We start from the raw sequence: 17447 nt of genomic DNA on the forward strand, positions 1-17447 counted from the left end.
GGTTTTGCTGAGAAGTCATTTTTAAGAATAGTGTTCGACCATCAGTACTTGAAACAACCATCTTGGCTTTTTCCCTCTTCATAGATGAGGGGTAATATCTTGGTTATATGGTTGACTTGAACCCCAAGAGGAACAAAGCTTGCATATGTTCTTTATGTTTACATTGAAATGTATTATGAGTGTTTTATTCCGTTTCGCTCCTCATATTTCTTCCCCTGGGTCTTTTTATCATGTGGACCTGGTAGTGAAATATGCCCAGATTATATGATGCAAATTGAGTCTTCATGCTTTGTAATTGGTGCCATGATTTTGATGGTGTGGCTCAAGGAGGAAGATGTGGCGCTCGTGCTCGTAGGCAGGACGGTGCAAGGCGCAACTCCGACGCGGTTCCTCGCCAGTTGGACGGCATTCAGGCGCAACCCTGTCACCCACTGAGTGCTGCCTCAGCTACAACCTCCCTTGGTGAGCTCCATCTTCCTCCTGCTCCTCTGCTTCAGCTATTGTTTGGGACATGGTCATGGCTATCTTGATGTGGTCTTCATCTGGTTGATGCATTGTGCCCTACTCATGCATCAATTCCTACTTAATCCATGTTGTTCTAGGGTTTACGGGCTGTTGTTCATGTTTAGTTGCTATCATAGGAGCTCCTATGATGGCCCTGGTCATGGCTATGCTGATGTGGTGCTCGTCTGGTTGATGCTCTGTGCCCTACTCATGCATCAGTTCCTACATGATCTCTATAGTTGTGGATCCATGCTATTCTAGGGTTTGTAGGTTATTGTTCATGTTTAGTTGCTATCATAGGAGCTCCTGTGATGCCCTGGTTTGCATGTGGATGCCCTAGACACAGGAGGTCCGTCCCCCTCTCCTCCTCACATGATAATAATGGCTAATCACATGATAATATCACATTAACATATGTACCTGACACCACTCATGTAATTACCCATTATTTTTGCCTTAAAGATGAGCTTGAAACCCTAGCCCTCCAAGGATTCTGATTTGAGCTATCATTATGTTCATGTCGTTTTGAGTTTTTTTTTCCGACAATTAATGCCCTTCTCGTTTTCTTTAGTGATCTTTGATTACATGAACCGAGCACTAGGACTGGAATCTAACTGGACTACCATGGCACTTGAGTATTCAGTCTGTGTACTCCCAAATTTAATCTTCCCTTTCTTAGTTAGCAGTATTGATGTTGCTTATCAATCATGCAATTTGTTGTTAGCAACATGTACTAGATTTGAGTTAGTTTCATTTCAATATTGTTTTTGTTTTCAGACATTCTGGATCATACTAAGACACTTGGTAGAGATGTCCTAGATTTATTCTTTTGAGTTTCACTAATTTCTTTCTATGCTTTCAAGTTTGTCAGTGTCATCTCTAGTTACTATTGGTCTGTTTAGGGTTCATCTAGATATGACATTTATGTCACATCTAAGTTGACTTCATCACCTGTTTATGGCTCCCACAACTTGTTTTCTTTGTTTTTTTACAGTATATAAACAAGAAAGCTACCACATTCTCGTACAACTACATGCTCAAAAAAAGTTTGGCTATTTGATGCTTAAAAAAGCTACACGTGCACGTCCGGCTAGCTAATGTAAATCATATAGATTAGAATTTTTCTTATATTGATTAAGAGAGATAAATTATTTCTTTTTATAAAATAAGGATCAAATATTTCCTTTTTTGGTCTCCCACTCCGAGTGCTAAGGAGCAGCCGGCGGCTTCCTAGACACGTCCAAGTAATTGTCTACGAGCACGTGCATGAATGGATCAACAACCCCAATTGGAAGAGATTAACAAAAGTGCCTACTTGTTGCATGCCCCTCGAGCATAGGAAAGAGATAAAGGAGAGAATAAATCAATGGGCATAAGACTGCCTGCATAGTGGGAATAACTTCAAGAGTAACATAAGCTCCAACTCCGTAAAATTGTTTATATGGCATTGGGTTAATGAGAAGAGAGACTAGTTACCATAACATCACATATCCTAATACAATACGAATATATAACCTAATAAATGAAGATTTGCATGACACCACACTTATACTACTACCCAATACCCACTATGAAGATAGTAATATAGCCTAAAAAAATGTGTAGTATATTACTTTTGAAGTTACTCTCGGCTAGTTTCAGGAACATTGGCCGTTGCCTGCTGTCGTTATGGAAAGAGGAACATTGGCTGCTGCATTCTCAGCAAGCTTCATCATATAAAAATCGTTCTTTTTAACCTATGTAGTTCACATAGATATTGAAGGGTGGATTAGTAAACGCATTGGTTTAAATTCAAACCGTTATTTTCAACTACATTGGAAATAAAGGATAAACTTGAGAATCCCTGTTTTTGTAATTCATTTGTGTATCTGATGTCTTTCCGAGAGTGGCGAAAGAACAGGCGACCTTGCTTGCTCTTGGTACATAGACCAACGGTTGAACGACGCGTCGCTAGAAGAATTAAATACGATTGTATAGGCTGAGAAGGATACAACCGGTTGGACACTACTGTACGGTGACGACTCCATCCAACATGACGACATGATGACGGTACATTTCAGACATGTTCTGTTAGTACATGTACCGATACGTCGTTATATAATGATTTGCGACCGGGGGTCCGTTTAATAAACGGCATGTGCACAACAGATAAACATATATCACACAATCAATCCACCACGCCCCGCTCCTCATTTAATAATAAATATAAAAAGTAAATCTATCCTTTCAGACGCCGCACGAGTCAGAGAAGCTCAAAGCTATGGCGACGGCGGAGGCACGAGTCAGATTCATATGGCTGACCGGTGGGTCTGGACCATTGCTTTTGAGCTTGGAGGCAGCCTCTTACGCTAGCGTCGATGCTAGTGTTTTTGGCTTAGAGGCAGCAACACACAGTGTATAGAGGCAGCTGCTACACGCTTGGAGGCGGGCTTAGAGGCGGAAATATCGCACACTATGGATGCTCTCATGTCTCGTCCTCCATCGAGTGTCCTGCATCCCCGCCTGCCTCACCCGTGCTCCCGTCACCAGAGACAGCGAGGCCCGGTTCTGGTCCCTCATCTGTGCCACCAGCATCGCTCCGTGCTCCTGCTCCTGTGCCCAATCGGCCACACACTCGAAGTGGTAGCGGTATTTTTCAGCTTAAGCAGCGTACTGACGAAATAGTTGCATGGCTTGCTACCTGTATGGCACATGCCGTATCAGATCCCAATTCCGAGTCGCGTCATTTTCAAGCTGCTATGAGCATTCCACACTGGCAAACTGCGATGGAACAGGAATATAATGCTCTTCTTCACAATAAAACATGGTGTTTGGTTCCTCCTCCGGCAGGTGTTAATGTCATTGATTCTAAATGGGTTTTCAAAGTGAAGAAACTTCCTGACGGATCTATTGAACAGTACAAGGCACGTCTGGTTGCTAAAGGATTTAAACAACGACATGGTCTTAACTACGAGGATACCTTCAGTCCGGTCGTCAAGCCTACTACCATACGGCTGCTATTATCTTGGGAAGTTAGTCGTGGCTGGTCTCTCCGTCAGTTGTCTTTCTTCATGGTGTGCTTGAGGAGGAAGTTTATATGCGGCAGCCACCGGGTTTTGTTGATCCCGATTACCCTCATCACTTATGTCATTTGGACAAAGCTCTATATGGCCTGAAACAGGCGCCTCGTGCCTGGCATGCTCGTCTTGCATCTGCTCTGCATGCTCTCGGTTTTGTTCCCTCTACGGCAGACATATCACTATTTCTTTTTCGTCGTCCCGAGGTCACCATGTATCTTCTAGTCTATGTTGATGACATCATCCTTATCAACTCTTCAGTGCCTGCTGCTGATCGTGTGCTCTCAGCTCTTAGTTCTGACTTTGCTATCAAAGATCTCGGCAAGCTTCACTATTTTCTAGGTTTGGAAGTTACACATAATGCTCCTGGTCTCTCTCTTACTCAAGTACTTTATGGACCTTCTACGATGTGCTGGTATGCTCAAATGCAAACCTGCATCCGCACCCATGACTGTGACTGATAAGCTCTCTGTTGATGATACCACATATCGCAGTATTGTTGGTGGTCTACAATACCTGACTATTACCACCAGACATTTCCTTCGCGGTTAATCACGTTTGTTAGTACCTTCACTCGCCTCATGACTCGCATTGGTCTGCAGTTAAGCGCATTCTCTGCTACGTACATCTCACCGTCTCCTATGGTTTGCATCTTCGGCCTGCTCCCTCTGGTAGTTTGTCTGCTTTCTCAGATGCTGGCTGGGCAGGTAATTCGGATGATCGGCAATCCACGGGGGGTTATGCCGTGTTCTTTGGTTCTAACTTGATCGCCTGGAGTGCGAGAAAGCAGGCCACTGTGTCTTGCAGCAGTATTGAGGTTGAGTACAAAGTTGTAGCCAATGCAACCGCCGAGCTCATTTGGGTACAATGCTTGCTTCAGGAGTTGGGGATGTCACAGAGGCAGCCACCTGTTCTTTGGTGTGACAATATTGGTGCTACATACCTTTCCTTTAATCCGGTATTTCATGCACGAACAAAGCACATCTAAGTTGATTATCATTTTGTCAGAGAACGTGTTGCATAGAAGCTACTTCAAATCAAGTTCATCTCCTCTAAAGATCAACTTGCGGACATCTTCACAAAGCCGTTGCCATTGCCTTTGTTTGAGGTTTGCCGGCAGAATCTCAACCTACGGGACACGGTTGAGATTGACGGAGGGTGTTAGACTTTGTATAGCTTTCCGTATATATGGTGTATACCTTGTATTCTACGGGACACGGAACCTATATCAGCAACTGATGAAGGATTAGTGAGGTCATTTGTGTGGAGTGCAGAAGTTAAACCATAGGAGATGGACTCTACAATGTTAAAGAACACCATTCAGCCAACCCCATTATCTACAATCTATTATCCATGTAAGTTTCCACTAAATGCCAGATCACCACTACACTTGCATAATTCCACTTTATTGGTCTGCAAGTACATTTCTGGACTTGATTTCCTTAAATCGTTAATGCAAAAATAAATACTTAATTTTACCTAGTTAGCGATACCTTCCACATGCTCTTAGTAGTTTTGAACCAAGGTTGAACTAACCTTACTTCAAAGCTGCGACACTTATTATGGACCGGAGGGAGTATCAAATTGATTAGAAAGGTACTGAACATGAAAACATAAAAAAACATGTAAACCAAATAAGATGCGGAGATGGATAATTTACATCAGGCCATGTATTTTTAATGAATTCCACAACAGCATACGATAGATCTTGTTTGGGCACTGGGAAACACACTCAAGAAAAGACAATTAGACAGGACGTAAATGAAAGATTAAAAGCCTTGATAGTTTCATAGGTAACTAATTACCTTGACAACTGAAGCTCCAGCAGCAAACTTCTTTCCAAACTTCTTTGAAGCATCACTCAAATTTACACCTAATTGTTCAGAAAACAAACATGATCTATTAAACAATGGCCAACCTTAATAGCCAGCAGATACTATCATGGAGCTTGAGGCAGGTTCTGCTCAAGCTTGGATCTGCAACTATAGAACTACCTCTTCAAAAGAGTTCAAAATATATTCACGTTCATTCTTTTTGCTTAACTAGCTGCGAACAGTTAGTCCACTCATGCAACGGCCTATCAAAACCACTTACCGAACAATTCCAGGCCTTTCACCACAGTAACACATTTGCGCTTGTTGCGGACAATCTTCTCGATAATAACCTCTTGCTTGTCCTACACATAAAAAGGTAATTATCCATTAAAATGTTGCAATTCAGATATTTACATTGGCCCGAACTCAAACCAAAGATATCAATAGAATAACAAGCACTAAAGGCAAACTCGAAGTTGCATCCAGATGCCAGCATCGGAGAAAACTTACATGTTGCAAGACTTGCAGGCTGAACTTGGGGGGCTTTTCATTGGTTGCAGGGCCTGCCTTCTTTGCCAGGTGCACAGTCGCCACATGGAGAGCCCCATTGTCACCTGCAAGAAATAGATATGATCCACCAAGCCACATGGATTACGAAAATCCCACAAAGTTAGCATTTCATACCTGTCTTAGGGTCAGACATTTTTGCCACCTTTGGCTTCTTATTGGAAGTAGCCACCTTGAAAGCACTTCCAGCTGCTCTCTTATTAACATGCTCCGACTTCTGCATAGCATTGTGCTGGTGTCAGGTATTATCATGTATATTTTGTAACATGGAAAAGCACATCAAGTACAAAACCTTAAGTTTTTGTTCTTCCTCGTTTTCATCACTCTGACCTTCACTATTGTTCTCTCTCGGACACTACAACAGACCATGACAGTAGTCAAGCATCAATCTTTAAAAGTCAAAACTATAAATTAAATTCTCAACAACTCACAGAAAACTGGTCATCGTCATCATCCGCACCATCATCATCAACAGCATCATTGTCACTATTGTTCTCTCTCGGACACTACAACAGACCATGACAGTAGTCAAGCATCAATCTTTAAAAGTCAAGACTATAAATTAAATTCTCAACAACTCACAGAAAACTGGTCATCGTCATCATCCGCACCATAATCATCAACAGCATCATTGTCACTATTGTTCTCTCTCGGACACTACAACAGACCATGACAGTAGTCAAGCATCAATCTTTAAAAGTCAAGACTATAAATTAAATTCTCAACAACTCACAGAAAACTGGTCATCGTCATCGTCATCATCCGCACCATCATCATCAACAGCATCATTGTCACCATTCTTATCTGAAATTGGAACAGACTGGTTAAGAATCCTTGCCAGGTGCATAAACACAGAAATACCACCAAGTATTGTGAAATGTACCTCCAGATCCGTCATAATCAAAAGCGATCGTGGAACCAGGGTGGAGGTCAAGGAAACAAAACATGCACAAAATTGCTTGTGCTGAACAATAAAATAGCATAATAGACGTGTATTTAAGGACTGCAATCACACATTATTAGGATATTCATCGCCTTTAGCTGGCTGGAAAATATTGTAGCCACGGAAGCTGACGGTGGCTGATGAAGATGTGTGTGATAGTTCAAAATCTTTCTCGAAAAACAGGTCAAAGTTAGTTTGCGCGAATCTATCACTGCAAAGTGTTCCGATGCATATCCTTTTGTCACCAACTTTCACAAACATAGTTGCCATGTCTGCTTCCTTTGATTTTACAAGAACAGCCTACCAAACAGCAATAACAAAATGAAAATGGCTCAATTTACCAAATAAAAGTCGCGGGAAGAAAGGAGGGATAGGCGTACAACAAACCTGAGTGAGTTGCCAAATGAAGCCATACTCAATTGAAAACCTGATTTTACACCCAGGCTTAACGTCAATGACTACACATGCCAAATTAGAGGATCAATGACAGTGAAATTTCAGCTTTTTGGAAATGGAACATGGTCAGACTATAGATGTATTCATGTGAAACAATGAGAGTGAACAACTGTGCATCGACAGAGCAAATAACTTATTGGAGCGATAACATGCGAGTGGATGGGAAATCAGAGAGTGAGATATGTGTATTACCACAGAGCTCGGTTGAAGAAAATACTTTGCTCTTTGGATATAATTCTGTTTTGGCTACAATTTTCAATCATTTTGGGAAGCAAAACATCAGCCAAAAAGGAAGCACCGAATCTAAAAAGTTCCTCAAATGCGAATTTCTTTTTGAACTGCTGCATGTGCCTTATCCTACGTTGCCATTCATTTGAAATTGTGTCACTGCAAATATTTGACAGTGTTGTTGTATCAAGATCTGTAAGATCGGCAAAACAGAAGTCTGGTAACTTCAACCCATAATCGTCTAGATCCAATGTTGAGAGTCCAATCCACCTTATTGAAGGTACAGAAATGTTGAAATTGTCAAACGCAGCATTTACGGAACCTCGGGCATAAACAGATATTATTTCAATTCCCTCGGGGTCAGGATCACACAATCCATATACAGGTAGTCCAGTGTGGTCTTTAAGCCATTTCAGGAACTGCCTGGTTGATATGCTAGGCATTCCCAAACCAGTCAATATAATGCAATGATGCTTGTTATGGTAATCCATCTCTTCCAAGTATGTCATCATGGTATGCTTTTCAACAACAAGGATGTACTCGATGTCACCTGCATCTTCGTGGACTACAACTCTTGAATAAGTTCAGGTTTTCTTGGGATTGGTGTTCCAAGTGAGCAACTTACATTGTTGCCCCCCTTCATCCTTAAGACAATATTTCCCATCACCACGCCTCGTTCGGCGGGGACCACATTGAGGGACTTCCGCCTGCACCCTGTCATGCAGCAGAGGTCATTAATGATCCCATCAGACTTTGCCTGGTCTAGATACAGACGTTTGTTCAAATAGAGTAAAGTCCGCTGTGACATTTCTCTTCCAGAGTGAAGTGATTCCCTTAATTTCGGGATAGCCCAAGCTGTCCTTGTGGCAACATTAAGTTGACCGCGATTCTGGAATGATCGCCTTTTATTGCGTCCTGCCAGAAGCAAGTATACCTTCGAGTTCTCATCATACTCCATGTTGTCTTTGTGACAATTGGGAAATCTGAAGGTATAACCGTTCCTCTGTTCAATTGTACCAATGTTTGTCTCCAGTACAGTTTTAAGCGTCTCTGTGACTACCCTTGGCATCTTCTCCTCAGCAATGAAATATCTCTTATACGATTCCTCCCTCATGGGATCTGGAAGTTCCGCTACAGCACAATCATGGTCACATTTTTTGTAACTCGCGAATATATTATACCCATCGCCTTCCTGGAAGAAGCCTCCTTTAACACTGATGTAGTCCTGGCCCTTTATAACTCTACAGCGCTTATCCGGCAGAAAAGCGAAGCGTGATTGCAAATCATCATTGGCACGTGACAGATGCATCCCACCTTCCATTTGTCACTCCACACCTACAACAATCGTTGCAAAGTACAAGAACAGTTTCAGAAAAGACTTAAACAACACAAACTGAAACTTTTAATAAGAACTAAAATATTTTGCTGCTCTGTAGTCCAGCAGCAGACTGAATCTCTTAGTCATCTTCCTCTAGGTCGAGTATTAAGTAGCACAAGCAAATTGCCTCCCTACTAAGAACAATTCAGTAAATAAATGCTATGATTCTGCTTCCTAATTTATGCAACGAAAAACGTACCTGTTGGTGATGACAACCTTCTGCCGACGATCTCCTTGATGAAGAAGAATAGAAGTCCAAGGGGTGCGGCGGGGACGTCCTGTTGATGACGTGGACGGGCAAGTCGTGGTTGATCGGAGGCGAGTCGTCGGTGTCTTGCCTCCAACCGACGACGAACTCTTCGTGAACAAGAATCGAAGTCCGGGGGTGTGCCGGGGACGTCCTGTTGATGACGTGGACGGGCAAGTCGTGGTTGATCCGAGGCGAGTCGGCGGCGCCTTGCCTCCAACGGACGACGGCACGGCTGAGCGGCGCGAGGGTGATGAGTAGAAGTCCGGTGCTAGCCGCGGCGTCGAGAACGCACGGGGCGGAGGGTTGGAATGGGGTAAGGCGGCTGAGGCGGCTGAGAGGAAGGTGCAGGCCAGGGGAAGGGAGCAGGACCGTCGGGCGAGATGAACCATGAAATTTAATCGGTTCCTGTAAAAACCCTAAGGCCTTTTGGTAAGGCAAGGATTGTGGCCCATTAAAATAAATTCGTGTTGGGCTGAAAAGCCCGAAAATAAGACATGGGGTATCTAATCCCGAGCACAAAATACCCACATAAACAGTAAATTTCGAGGATCCTAAAAAAATACAGTAAATTTCAAAAAAAAGTAATTTCGAAAAAAAAACAGTGAACAAAATCCAAAAAATCTGAATTTTTTGTGTATGAACCTCAACAAAAGTTCTAACATCCTGCAAAATTTCACGCCGAAAATACATCCGTGGAGGCCTGTACAAAAAAATCGGGACCCAAAAAACACCTGTTTTGGAGCACTTATTTTTATTTTTGTTTTTTGCACACGCCTCTACTCATGTCTTTTTGGGGCAAAATTTTGCAAGATGTTAGAAAAACCCACAAAAAAATCAGTTTCTTTTTTTTTGTAATTTATTGTTCATGTGGCAGCATTTGTGCTCAAGACTAGAGTAACACTTTCGTGGAAAATTCTAGTTTTGTGCACCGGCCAGCATTGCACAATTCCCATCTTAATTAACATGCATTTGTAATAGACTCAGCGTTAATCTACCTCGCCCATCTATCCTACCCAAAGGCTTGTTGGTATGGAGCTGGTGTCTTGGCGGACGTCCTTTCGTCCCTATGTAGGTTGTTTCCTTAAGTTGGTAGATGCCTTTGTGATCCGGTTTGAATATCAGAAGGTTTCCGTACCTTTTCCTTAAGGAGTAGCCCTGGGTTATCGAATTCATGAGAAGATGTGCGCTACGTGTCGGAGTACACGGGTAGCCTAGCCGGCTCCCCCTGGCCCGTCTGAAAAAATTATGAGCCGATCCGGCCCTCAAGAATCCAAGACATGGGGCCACCTTTCCCTTGCCGGCTGTCTCCCAGACGGACTATCAGAAAGCAGCCCGGCTTTAGCCCTCATGAAGAAAGCCGCGGGAGGACCGGCTCCAAGAAGCCGGCCACGAGAAGGCCGACTCCAAGAGGCCGGCTCTCACAAAGCGGTCAAGATCGTACCCTCGAAGTCCGCATCCACCTAACGGCGATGTGGCGGGGCGTGGCTACAGTAAAGCCTGCCACCCCCGAATCTCGGAGCACGCCTGGCACAGTGCGCCGTACAGGGTGGCCATGACCCGTCCGGCGCGGCACTGTTGCCATGTTGACCCTGATGCCATCCACGATGGGCTGTCAGCGCGGCCCATGGGCGGTGGGCCCCTTCAGGTAGAGAGACACCCGAAGGCGGCCAGGCCTCCCCCAGTCGGCTCAAGACAGGGCCGGCTCCCCGCAGCCGGCTTGCCTCCTCCCTCGAAGGAGACGCCCCATTAAGGAGACAAGACGCGGTGAGGCTACAGCGATCGCCCGCCGGGCGGCGGCACTGTAGTCACACCCACCTCGGCGAAGCCCTCGTCACCAGGTTGAGGCAACAGTAACCAGCCACCGACAAGGCCCTGGACAGTGGGGCCTGCCTGTCGACCAAGGAGCCGGCAGCTGACGGGACCCACCAGCCGGCGGGCCCCAGCAGCCGACGCAGAAGCCGGCGAGCGTAAACACCGACGGCTGGGGCCCATGCCCAGCCGGATTACCATTGTACCCCCAGGGGGTGGGCCTATATAAACCCCCCGGGGCACCCATGCAAAGGGTTGATCAGAGCTAGTTTTAGACACCACATAGAGAGGAGAGGAGAGCAAGTCGTTCCCTTCTTCTTCCTCTCGCCAAACAGCTCAAGGAGCATCTTGTAGCCACTCGTTCATCTAGTGATCATGCGGAGACCCCGCAGAGCAGCAGTAGGGGTGTTATCTCCTCGGAGAGCCCCGAAGCTGGGTAAGATTCGCCGGCGTGCATGTCTTCGCCTCATCCCGCTTCCAGGCACCGGCGACGTCTTACTGGCTCCCACAATGATAAGCCACCCATTGGCATATGTCGCACCTACCACCCAACATTTGGCGCCCACCGTGGGGCCAGGTGCACCGTCGTCCGGAGACCTGTTCTGGACGGGAACCCTCTTCCTCCCCAGCGAGCGTAGCCAGTCCGGCACGCCCGATGTCGCTTGCCACGACGCGCTGCAAGGCGTCGCCAACGTCTGCGCAGCGAGCGGCCTCGCCGATCTCCTGGACGAGACCCTCATCTCCGACGAGCTCGCCTCTGACGCGGGCACCGACCACCTCGTCAACCTCCTCGGCCAGCTCCACGTCTCCGGCGAGCTTGCTGTGGACTTGGAGTCTGTTGGCTCCATCGATCCGATGCCTGTCGACTCCGACACGGCCTCGCTCGACGCTTTCCCCACCAACGTCGCGATCTACAACGACCCTCTTCCCCGGGCCGATGGCTGCGATGGCGCCACCACCGAGGTGATGGTCATCGGCCACAGCGGCGCTTCTGGAGAGAACGCCCTCGACGCCCCGCATGCAGCGGTCCACGATTTGTCCATCCCCCTCTCGGCCGATGCCGACGCCGAAGCACTGGAGGCTTGCCGCCTCGCCCTCCTCGCGGAGGGCCGGAAGTTGGCTTCCATGAGACGCCTCACCGAGGCTCACCAGCGCGAAGCCGACCGCGCCGCCTTTGGCATGCCGCCCCCAGGCGGCCAAGCCGAGCCGGCGTTGTCAGACAGCACAGCGCTGCCCTCGCCGACACGCTAGGAGTCGACCGCCCAGTCTACGCCACTCCGCTCGAGTACCTGCGCGCCGCCTAGGCGGCCGTAGATGAGCTAGACGGACTGGGGGCCGAAGAACTCCCCCACATGACCAGACGCATCCAGCAACTAATCGATGCAGTCGCACAACGTCACGAAGATGACGCCCGCGCGGAAAGCCCTTCCCCGCGCCGAGAGCACGGCGCGACGAGCCGAACGCCGACTACGGGTAAAACCCGCGCGCGACACGAGAAAGAGCCGGCTGCCAGCCGAAGCCGAACCCGGATCTCCATCGAGTGAGACGCAGAAGGCCGTCCCCGGGCCGTGGAGCGGCGGGGCAACCCGCCTCCGCCTCCGCCTCGTGGGGAGAGATATCCCAGCCCGCCGCCTGTCACGCATCCGACTCTCAGCGGCCGACTAGGTCTCCGTGAAGGAGTCGGCGAGAACGAAGCCCGTCATCGGATCGACCGCCTAGCGCGATCCCTGGCGCTAGAAGAAGAAGATGATGTCGGCCCGCCTTGCTTCGGCCCCCGCATCCGCGACGAGCCTTTCCCCAAAGGGTTCTCGCTCCCAAGAGACACGCCCAAGTACAACAGGCTCCATGAAGCCGGAAGATTGGCTGATCGACTACTCCACAGCGGTTCGCATAGCAAATGGCAACAGGCGCGTTGCCGTGAAGTATGTGCCCCTCATGCTGCAAGGCACGACACGGACCTGGCTCAATAGCCTCAGGCCCTTCAGCATCAACAGCTGGCTAGACTTCACAGAGGCCTTCGTCCGCAACTTCACCAGCACCTACAAGCGGGCCCCCAAGCCCAGACAGCTCTCCTTGTGCGTACAAGGCCCCGCCGAATCCACTCGCGACTACCTCACGCGTTGGGCCGAGCTCCGCAACTCTTGTGAAGGGGTGCACGAGGTGCAAGCCATAGAATACTTCACCGTCGGATGCCGAGAAGGCACCCTCCTTAAGCACAAGCTCCTCTGCGATGAGCCGACTACCCTCGATGAGCTTCTGGTCATAGCGGACAAGTACGCCACCGCCGACTCCTCAATGAAGACCGAACTCCGGGTAGACGCGTCCGGGAAGGTACTCAACCCGGCGCCCAAGACGCCGCTGGGGACTCCGGCCGACGCCCGTACCAGGAACGACCACAAGCACAAGGGCCCCGTGCCGCTCTCCACCAGTCGGCAGGTGGCCACAGTCGAGGACAAGCAGCCCGAAGGGCGGCCCGCACCTAAGAAGCAGAAGGGCGGCAGGCCGGCTTGGCAGCCGGCCTTCTCCTACGAGCAAACTCTCGATGCCCCATGCAAGTTCCACAGCGGCGCAAAGCCATCCAACCACACAACCCGGAAGTGCCACTGGCTCACCCGAATCTCCAAAGGCGAAGGGCTCGTGCCGCCTCCGCCTGCTGGTCTGCCGCCTCCGGCTCCGCAGCTGCCGACCGCCCGGCCAGCAGTCGGAGCTGTGCACGATGAGTTCCTCGACGAGCATGCCACCTATGTCGTCTTCACAAGCCAGCCCGAAGGCCGGCGTAGCAGACGCCGAGAGCACCAGGAAGTCAACGTGGTCGCTACCAACCCCGCCGAGCACATGCACTGGTCAGAAAAAGCCTATCAACTGGAGGCGGGCCGACCACCCAGAGGTGATGCCATCTCCCGGCTCTTATGTGTTGGTTTTGGATGCCACCTTTGCAACGGACAGACGCGCCGCCCGTTTCTCCCGCGTGCTGATAGACGGCGGGAGCAGCATCAACATCCTGTACCGTGACACCCTGGAGAAGCTGAACGTCAAGACGAAGCAACTCATGCCTACTCGGACTGTGTTCCATGGCATTGTACCTGGCCTGTCCTGCGCCCCCATTGGCAAGATCAAGATTGATGTTCTCTTTGGGGACAAGGATCATTTCCGCCGAGAAGCGATCTGGTTTGAAGTGGTGGACCTAGAGAGCCCCTACCATGCATTGCTTGGCCGTCCCGCCTTGGCCAGGTTCATGGCTGTTCCCCACTATGCTTACCTCAAGATGAAGATGCCGAGCGCCAAGGGCATCCTCACCGTAGCCGGCGATTACAAGAAATCTTCCGAGTGCGCTGCAGCCAGCAGCTGGCTGGCCGAGTCCCTTGTGATTGCCGAAGAAAAGAAGATGTTGGACCGAGTCGTGGCCATGGCCGGCAAACAGCCGGCCCTGTCCCCCGATCCCAAGGAGTGTGATGCCCAAGGATCTTTCCAGCCGGCCAAGGAGACGAAGAAGATACCTCTTGACCCCGAGCATCCAGAAAGGTTTGCCGTCATCGGGGCAAACCTAAACAGCAAATAGGAAGGCGAGCTCGCCGATTTCCTCCGTGAGAATCGGGACATCTTTGCATGGTCCCCTAAGGACATGCCGGGTGTTCCGAAGGAATTCGCCGAGCACAAGCTACACGTCCGAGAAGGCGCAAAACTAGTCAAACAACCCCTCCGCCGACTGTCGGAGGAGAAAAGAAGGATTGTGGGAGAGGAGATAGCCCGGCTTCTAGCAGCCGGCTTCATTATGGAGGTTTTCTTTTCAGAGTGGCTCACCAACCCGGTCCTCGTGCTAAAGAAGAACAACAAGTGACGCATATGCATAGACTACACGAGCCTCAACAAGGCCTGCCCCAAAGATCCCTTTGCCCTGCCAAGGATTGATCAAGTGATAGACTCCATGGCCGGATGCGAGCTGTTGAGTTTCTTGGATGCTTACTCAGGGTACCACCAGATAAAGCTAGATCCGGCTGACCGCCTGAAGACCACCTTCATCACGCCATTCGGAGCTTTCTGCTACCTGACTATGACATTCGGCTTAAGAAATGCCGGTGCCATTTTTCAGCGTTGCATGCAGAAGTGCCTCCTCAAGCAGCTCGGCAGAAATGCCCACGTCTATGTAGACGACATTGTGGTGAAGACGGAGAAGCGCGACACCTTGCTGGAGGACCTCAAGGAAACATTTGAGAACCTGCGTCGGTTCCAGATCAAGCTCAACCCCGAGAAATGCGTGTTCGGAGTGCCAGCCGGCCAGCTCCTAGGCTTCCTGGTCTCCGAACGCGGCATCGAATGCAACCCAATAAAGATCAAGGCCATTGAGAGAATGGCGATTCCCACCAAACTTCGAGACGTCCAGAAGTTCACCGGGTGCTTGGCCTCCCTGAACCGCTTCATCAACCGGCTCGGAGAGAAAGCTCTCCCCCTCTCCCGCCTCATGAAGAAGACCACTCACTTCAAGTGGAACGACCAAGCCGACCAAGCTTTTCACGAGCTGAAGAAGATGCTGGCCACGCCGCCTGTCCTGGCGGCGCCGACTGAGAAAGAGCCCATGCTCCTCTACATTGCCGCAACCAGCCGGGTGGTCAGCACCGTCATCGTAGTCCAGCGCCCAGAAGAGGGCCGAGCCTAGCCGGTCTAGAGGCCGGTGTACTATTTGAGCGAGGTGCTGTCTACCTCGAAGCAGAACTACCCGCACTACCAGAAGATGTGCTATGGCGTGTACTTCGCCGCCAATAAGCTGAAGCCGTACTTCCAAGAGCACCCCATCATGGTCGTATGCACCGCCCCGCTTGCCGAGATCATAGGCAGCCGGGATACATCCGGCCGGGTGGCAAAATGGGCCATCGAGCTGGCCCCCTACACGATCTTCTACCAGCCTCACACCGCCATCAAGTCCCAAGCATTGGCCGACTTCCTCGTCGACTGGGCCGAGACCCAGTACCTACCGCCAGCTCCCGACTCCACTCATTGGCGCATGCACTTCGATGGGTCCAAGATGCGCACCGGCCTGGGAGCCGGCGTCATCCTCACCTCTCCCAAAGGCGACAAGCTCAGATACACGCTGCAAATTCATTTGCCGCCTCCAACAACGTGGCCGAATACGAGGCGCTCATACACGGGCTCCGACTTGCCAAAGAGCTCGACATACGCCGGATCCTATGTTACGGCGACTCGGACTTGGTAGTCCAGCAATCATCCGGCGACTGGGACGCCAAGGACGCAAATATGGCAAGCTACCGCTTCCTCGTTCAGCAAATCAGCGGGTACTTTGAAGGATGCGAGTTCCTCCACGTACTGCGAGCCGACAGCGAGCCAGCTGAAACCCTGGCTCGAATAGGCTCCACTCGGTAGGCAATACCAACCGGTGTCTCTCTGCAACGCCTCCTCAAGCCGTCTATCAAGCCGTCTCCAGAGTCCGATTCCATCTTCGTGCCGCCTGACCCCGACGCGGCCGGTTCCGGCTCGAAGAACCAAGCAGGTGACCCGGGGACTTCGATAGTCGGCCTGGGGACGTCAGTAGGCGGCTCGGGGACTTCCGTAGTTACGCCCGGCTCGGGGACTGCGGTAGTCGGCTCGGGGACTGCACCAACACATCGGGCGGTGGCCGACTCCAGCATTTCACCACCCAGCCCGCCGGCCCTGGTCGCAGTAGCCGTGTTGGCAATAGAAGAAGTCGCAGCTCCATCATGGGCTCAATCTATCCTCAACTTCCTAATAAACCAAGATCTGCCGGCTGACGAAACAGAGGCAAAACAAGTCCAACGCCGAGCCGGAGCATACACAATCGTCAACAGAGAGCTCATCAGGCGCAGTGTCACTGGAGTCTTCCAGCGATGCGTCGAGCAAGAGAAGGGCATTGCAATCCTCAGAGACATCCACCAAGGAGAATGCGGCCACCATGCGGCCTCAAGATCACTCGTCACCAAAGCTTTCCGCCATGGGTTCTTTTGGCCAACTGCTTTGGATGACACCAAGGAGTTAGTTAAACATTGCAAAGGGTGCCAAGTCTTCAGCTCCAAGCAACACATGCCGGCTTCGGCACTCAAGACCATTCCCCTCACTTGGCCCTTCGCCATTTGGGGACTGGACATGGTGGGCCCATTCAAGACGGCGCGCGGCGGCATGACACATCTGCTTGTCGCCGTGGACAAATTCACCAAATGGATTGAGGCAAAGCCGATCAAGAAGCTGAATGGGCCGACTGCCGTGACATTCATCGCAGATATAACAACTCGCTACGGTGTGCCACACAACATCATCACCGACAACGGCACGAATTTAGCCAAGGGAGCATTGGCACGTTTCTGCGCGACGCAGGGCATCCGGTTGGACTTAGCGTCCATTGCCCACCCGCAGTCAAACGGCCAAGTCGAGCGAGCCAACGGCCTCATCCTTTCCGGCATCAAGCCCCGACTGG

General features: G+C 49.9%; 1 protein-coding gene across 1 annotated transcript; it reads right to left on the reverse strand.

Annotated features, from left to right (window-relative positions):
- Window positions 1–5144: 5144 nt before the first annotated feature.
- On the reverse strand, window positions 5145–8889 carry LOC125546750. Its single transcript, XM_048710896.1, has 15 exons — window positions 8503–8889; window positions 8194–8325; window positions 7891–8086; window positions 7272–7342; window positions 6970–7184; window positions 6825–6853; window positions 6675–6745; window positions 6524–6598; window positions 6373–6447; window positions 6234–6296; window positions 6059–6158; window positions 5885–5988; window positions 5655–5736; window positions 5366–5433; window positions 5145–5279 (listed from the first exon to the last, which is right to left on the reverse strand). Exons 1-15 carry the CDS (start codon window positions 8887–8889, stop codon window positions 5217–5219), a joined length of 1731 nt encoding a protein of 576 aa, XP_048566853.1. The 3' UTR covers window positions 5145–5216.
- Window positions 8890–17447: the final 8558 nt, after the last annotated feature.

The sequence above is a fragment of the Triticum urartu genome, chromosome 3 (genome assembly GCF_003073215.2).
Source record: "Triticum urartu cultivar G1812 chromosome 3, Tu2.1, whole genome shotgun sequence".
NCBI classification, from domain to species: Eukaryota; Viridiplantae; Streptophyta; class Magnoliopsida; order Poales; family Poaceae; genus Triticum; species Triticum urartu.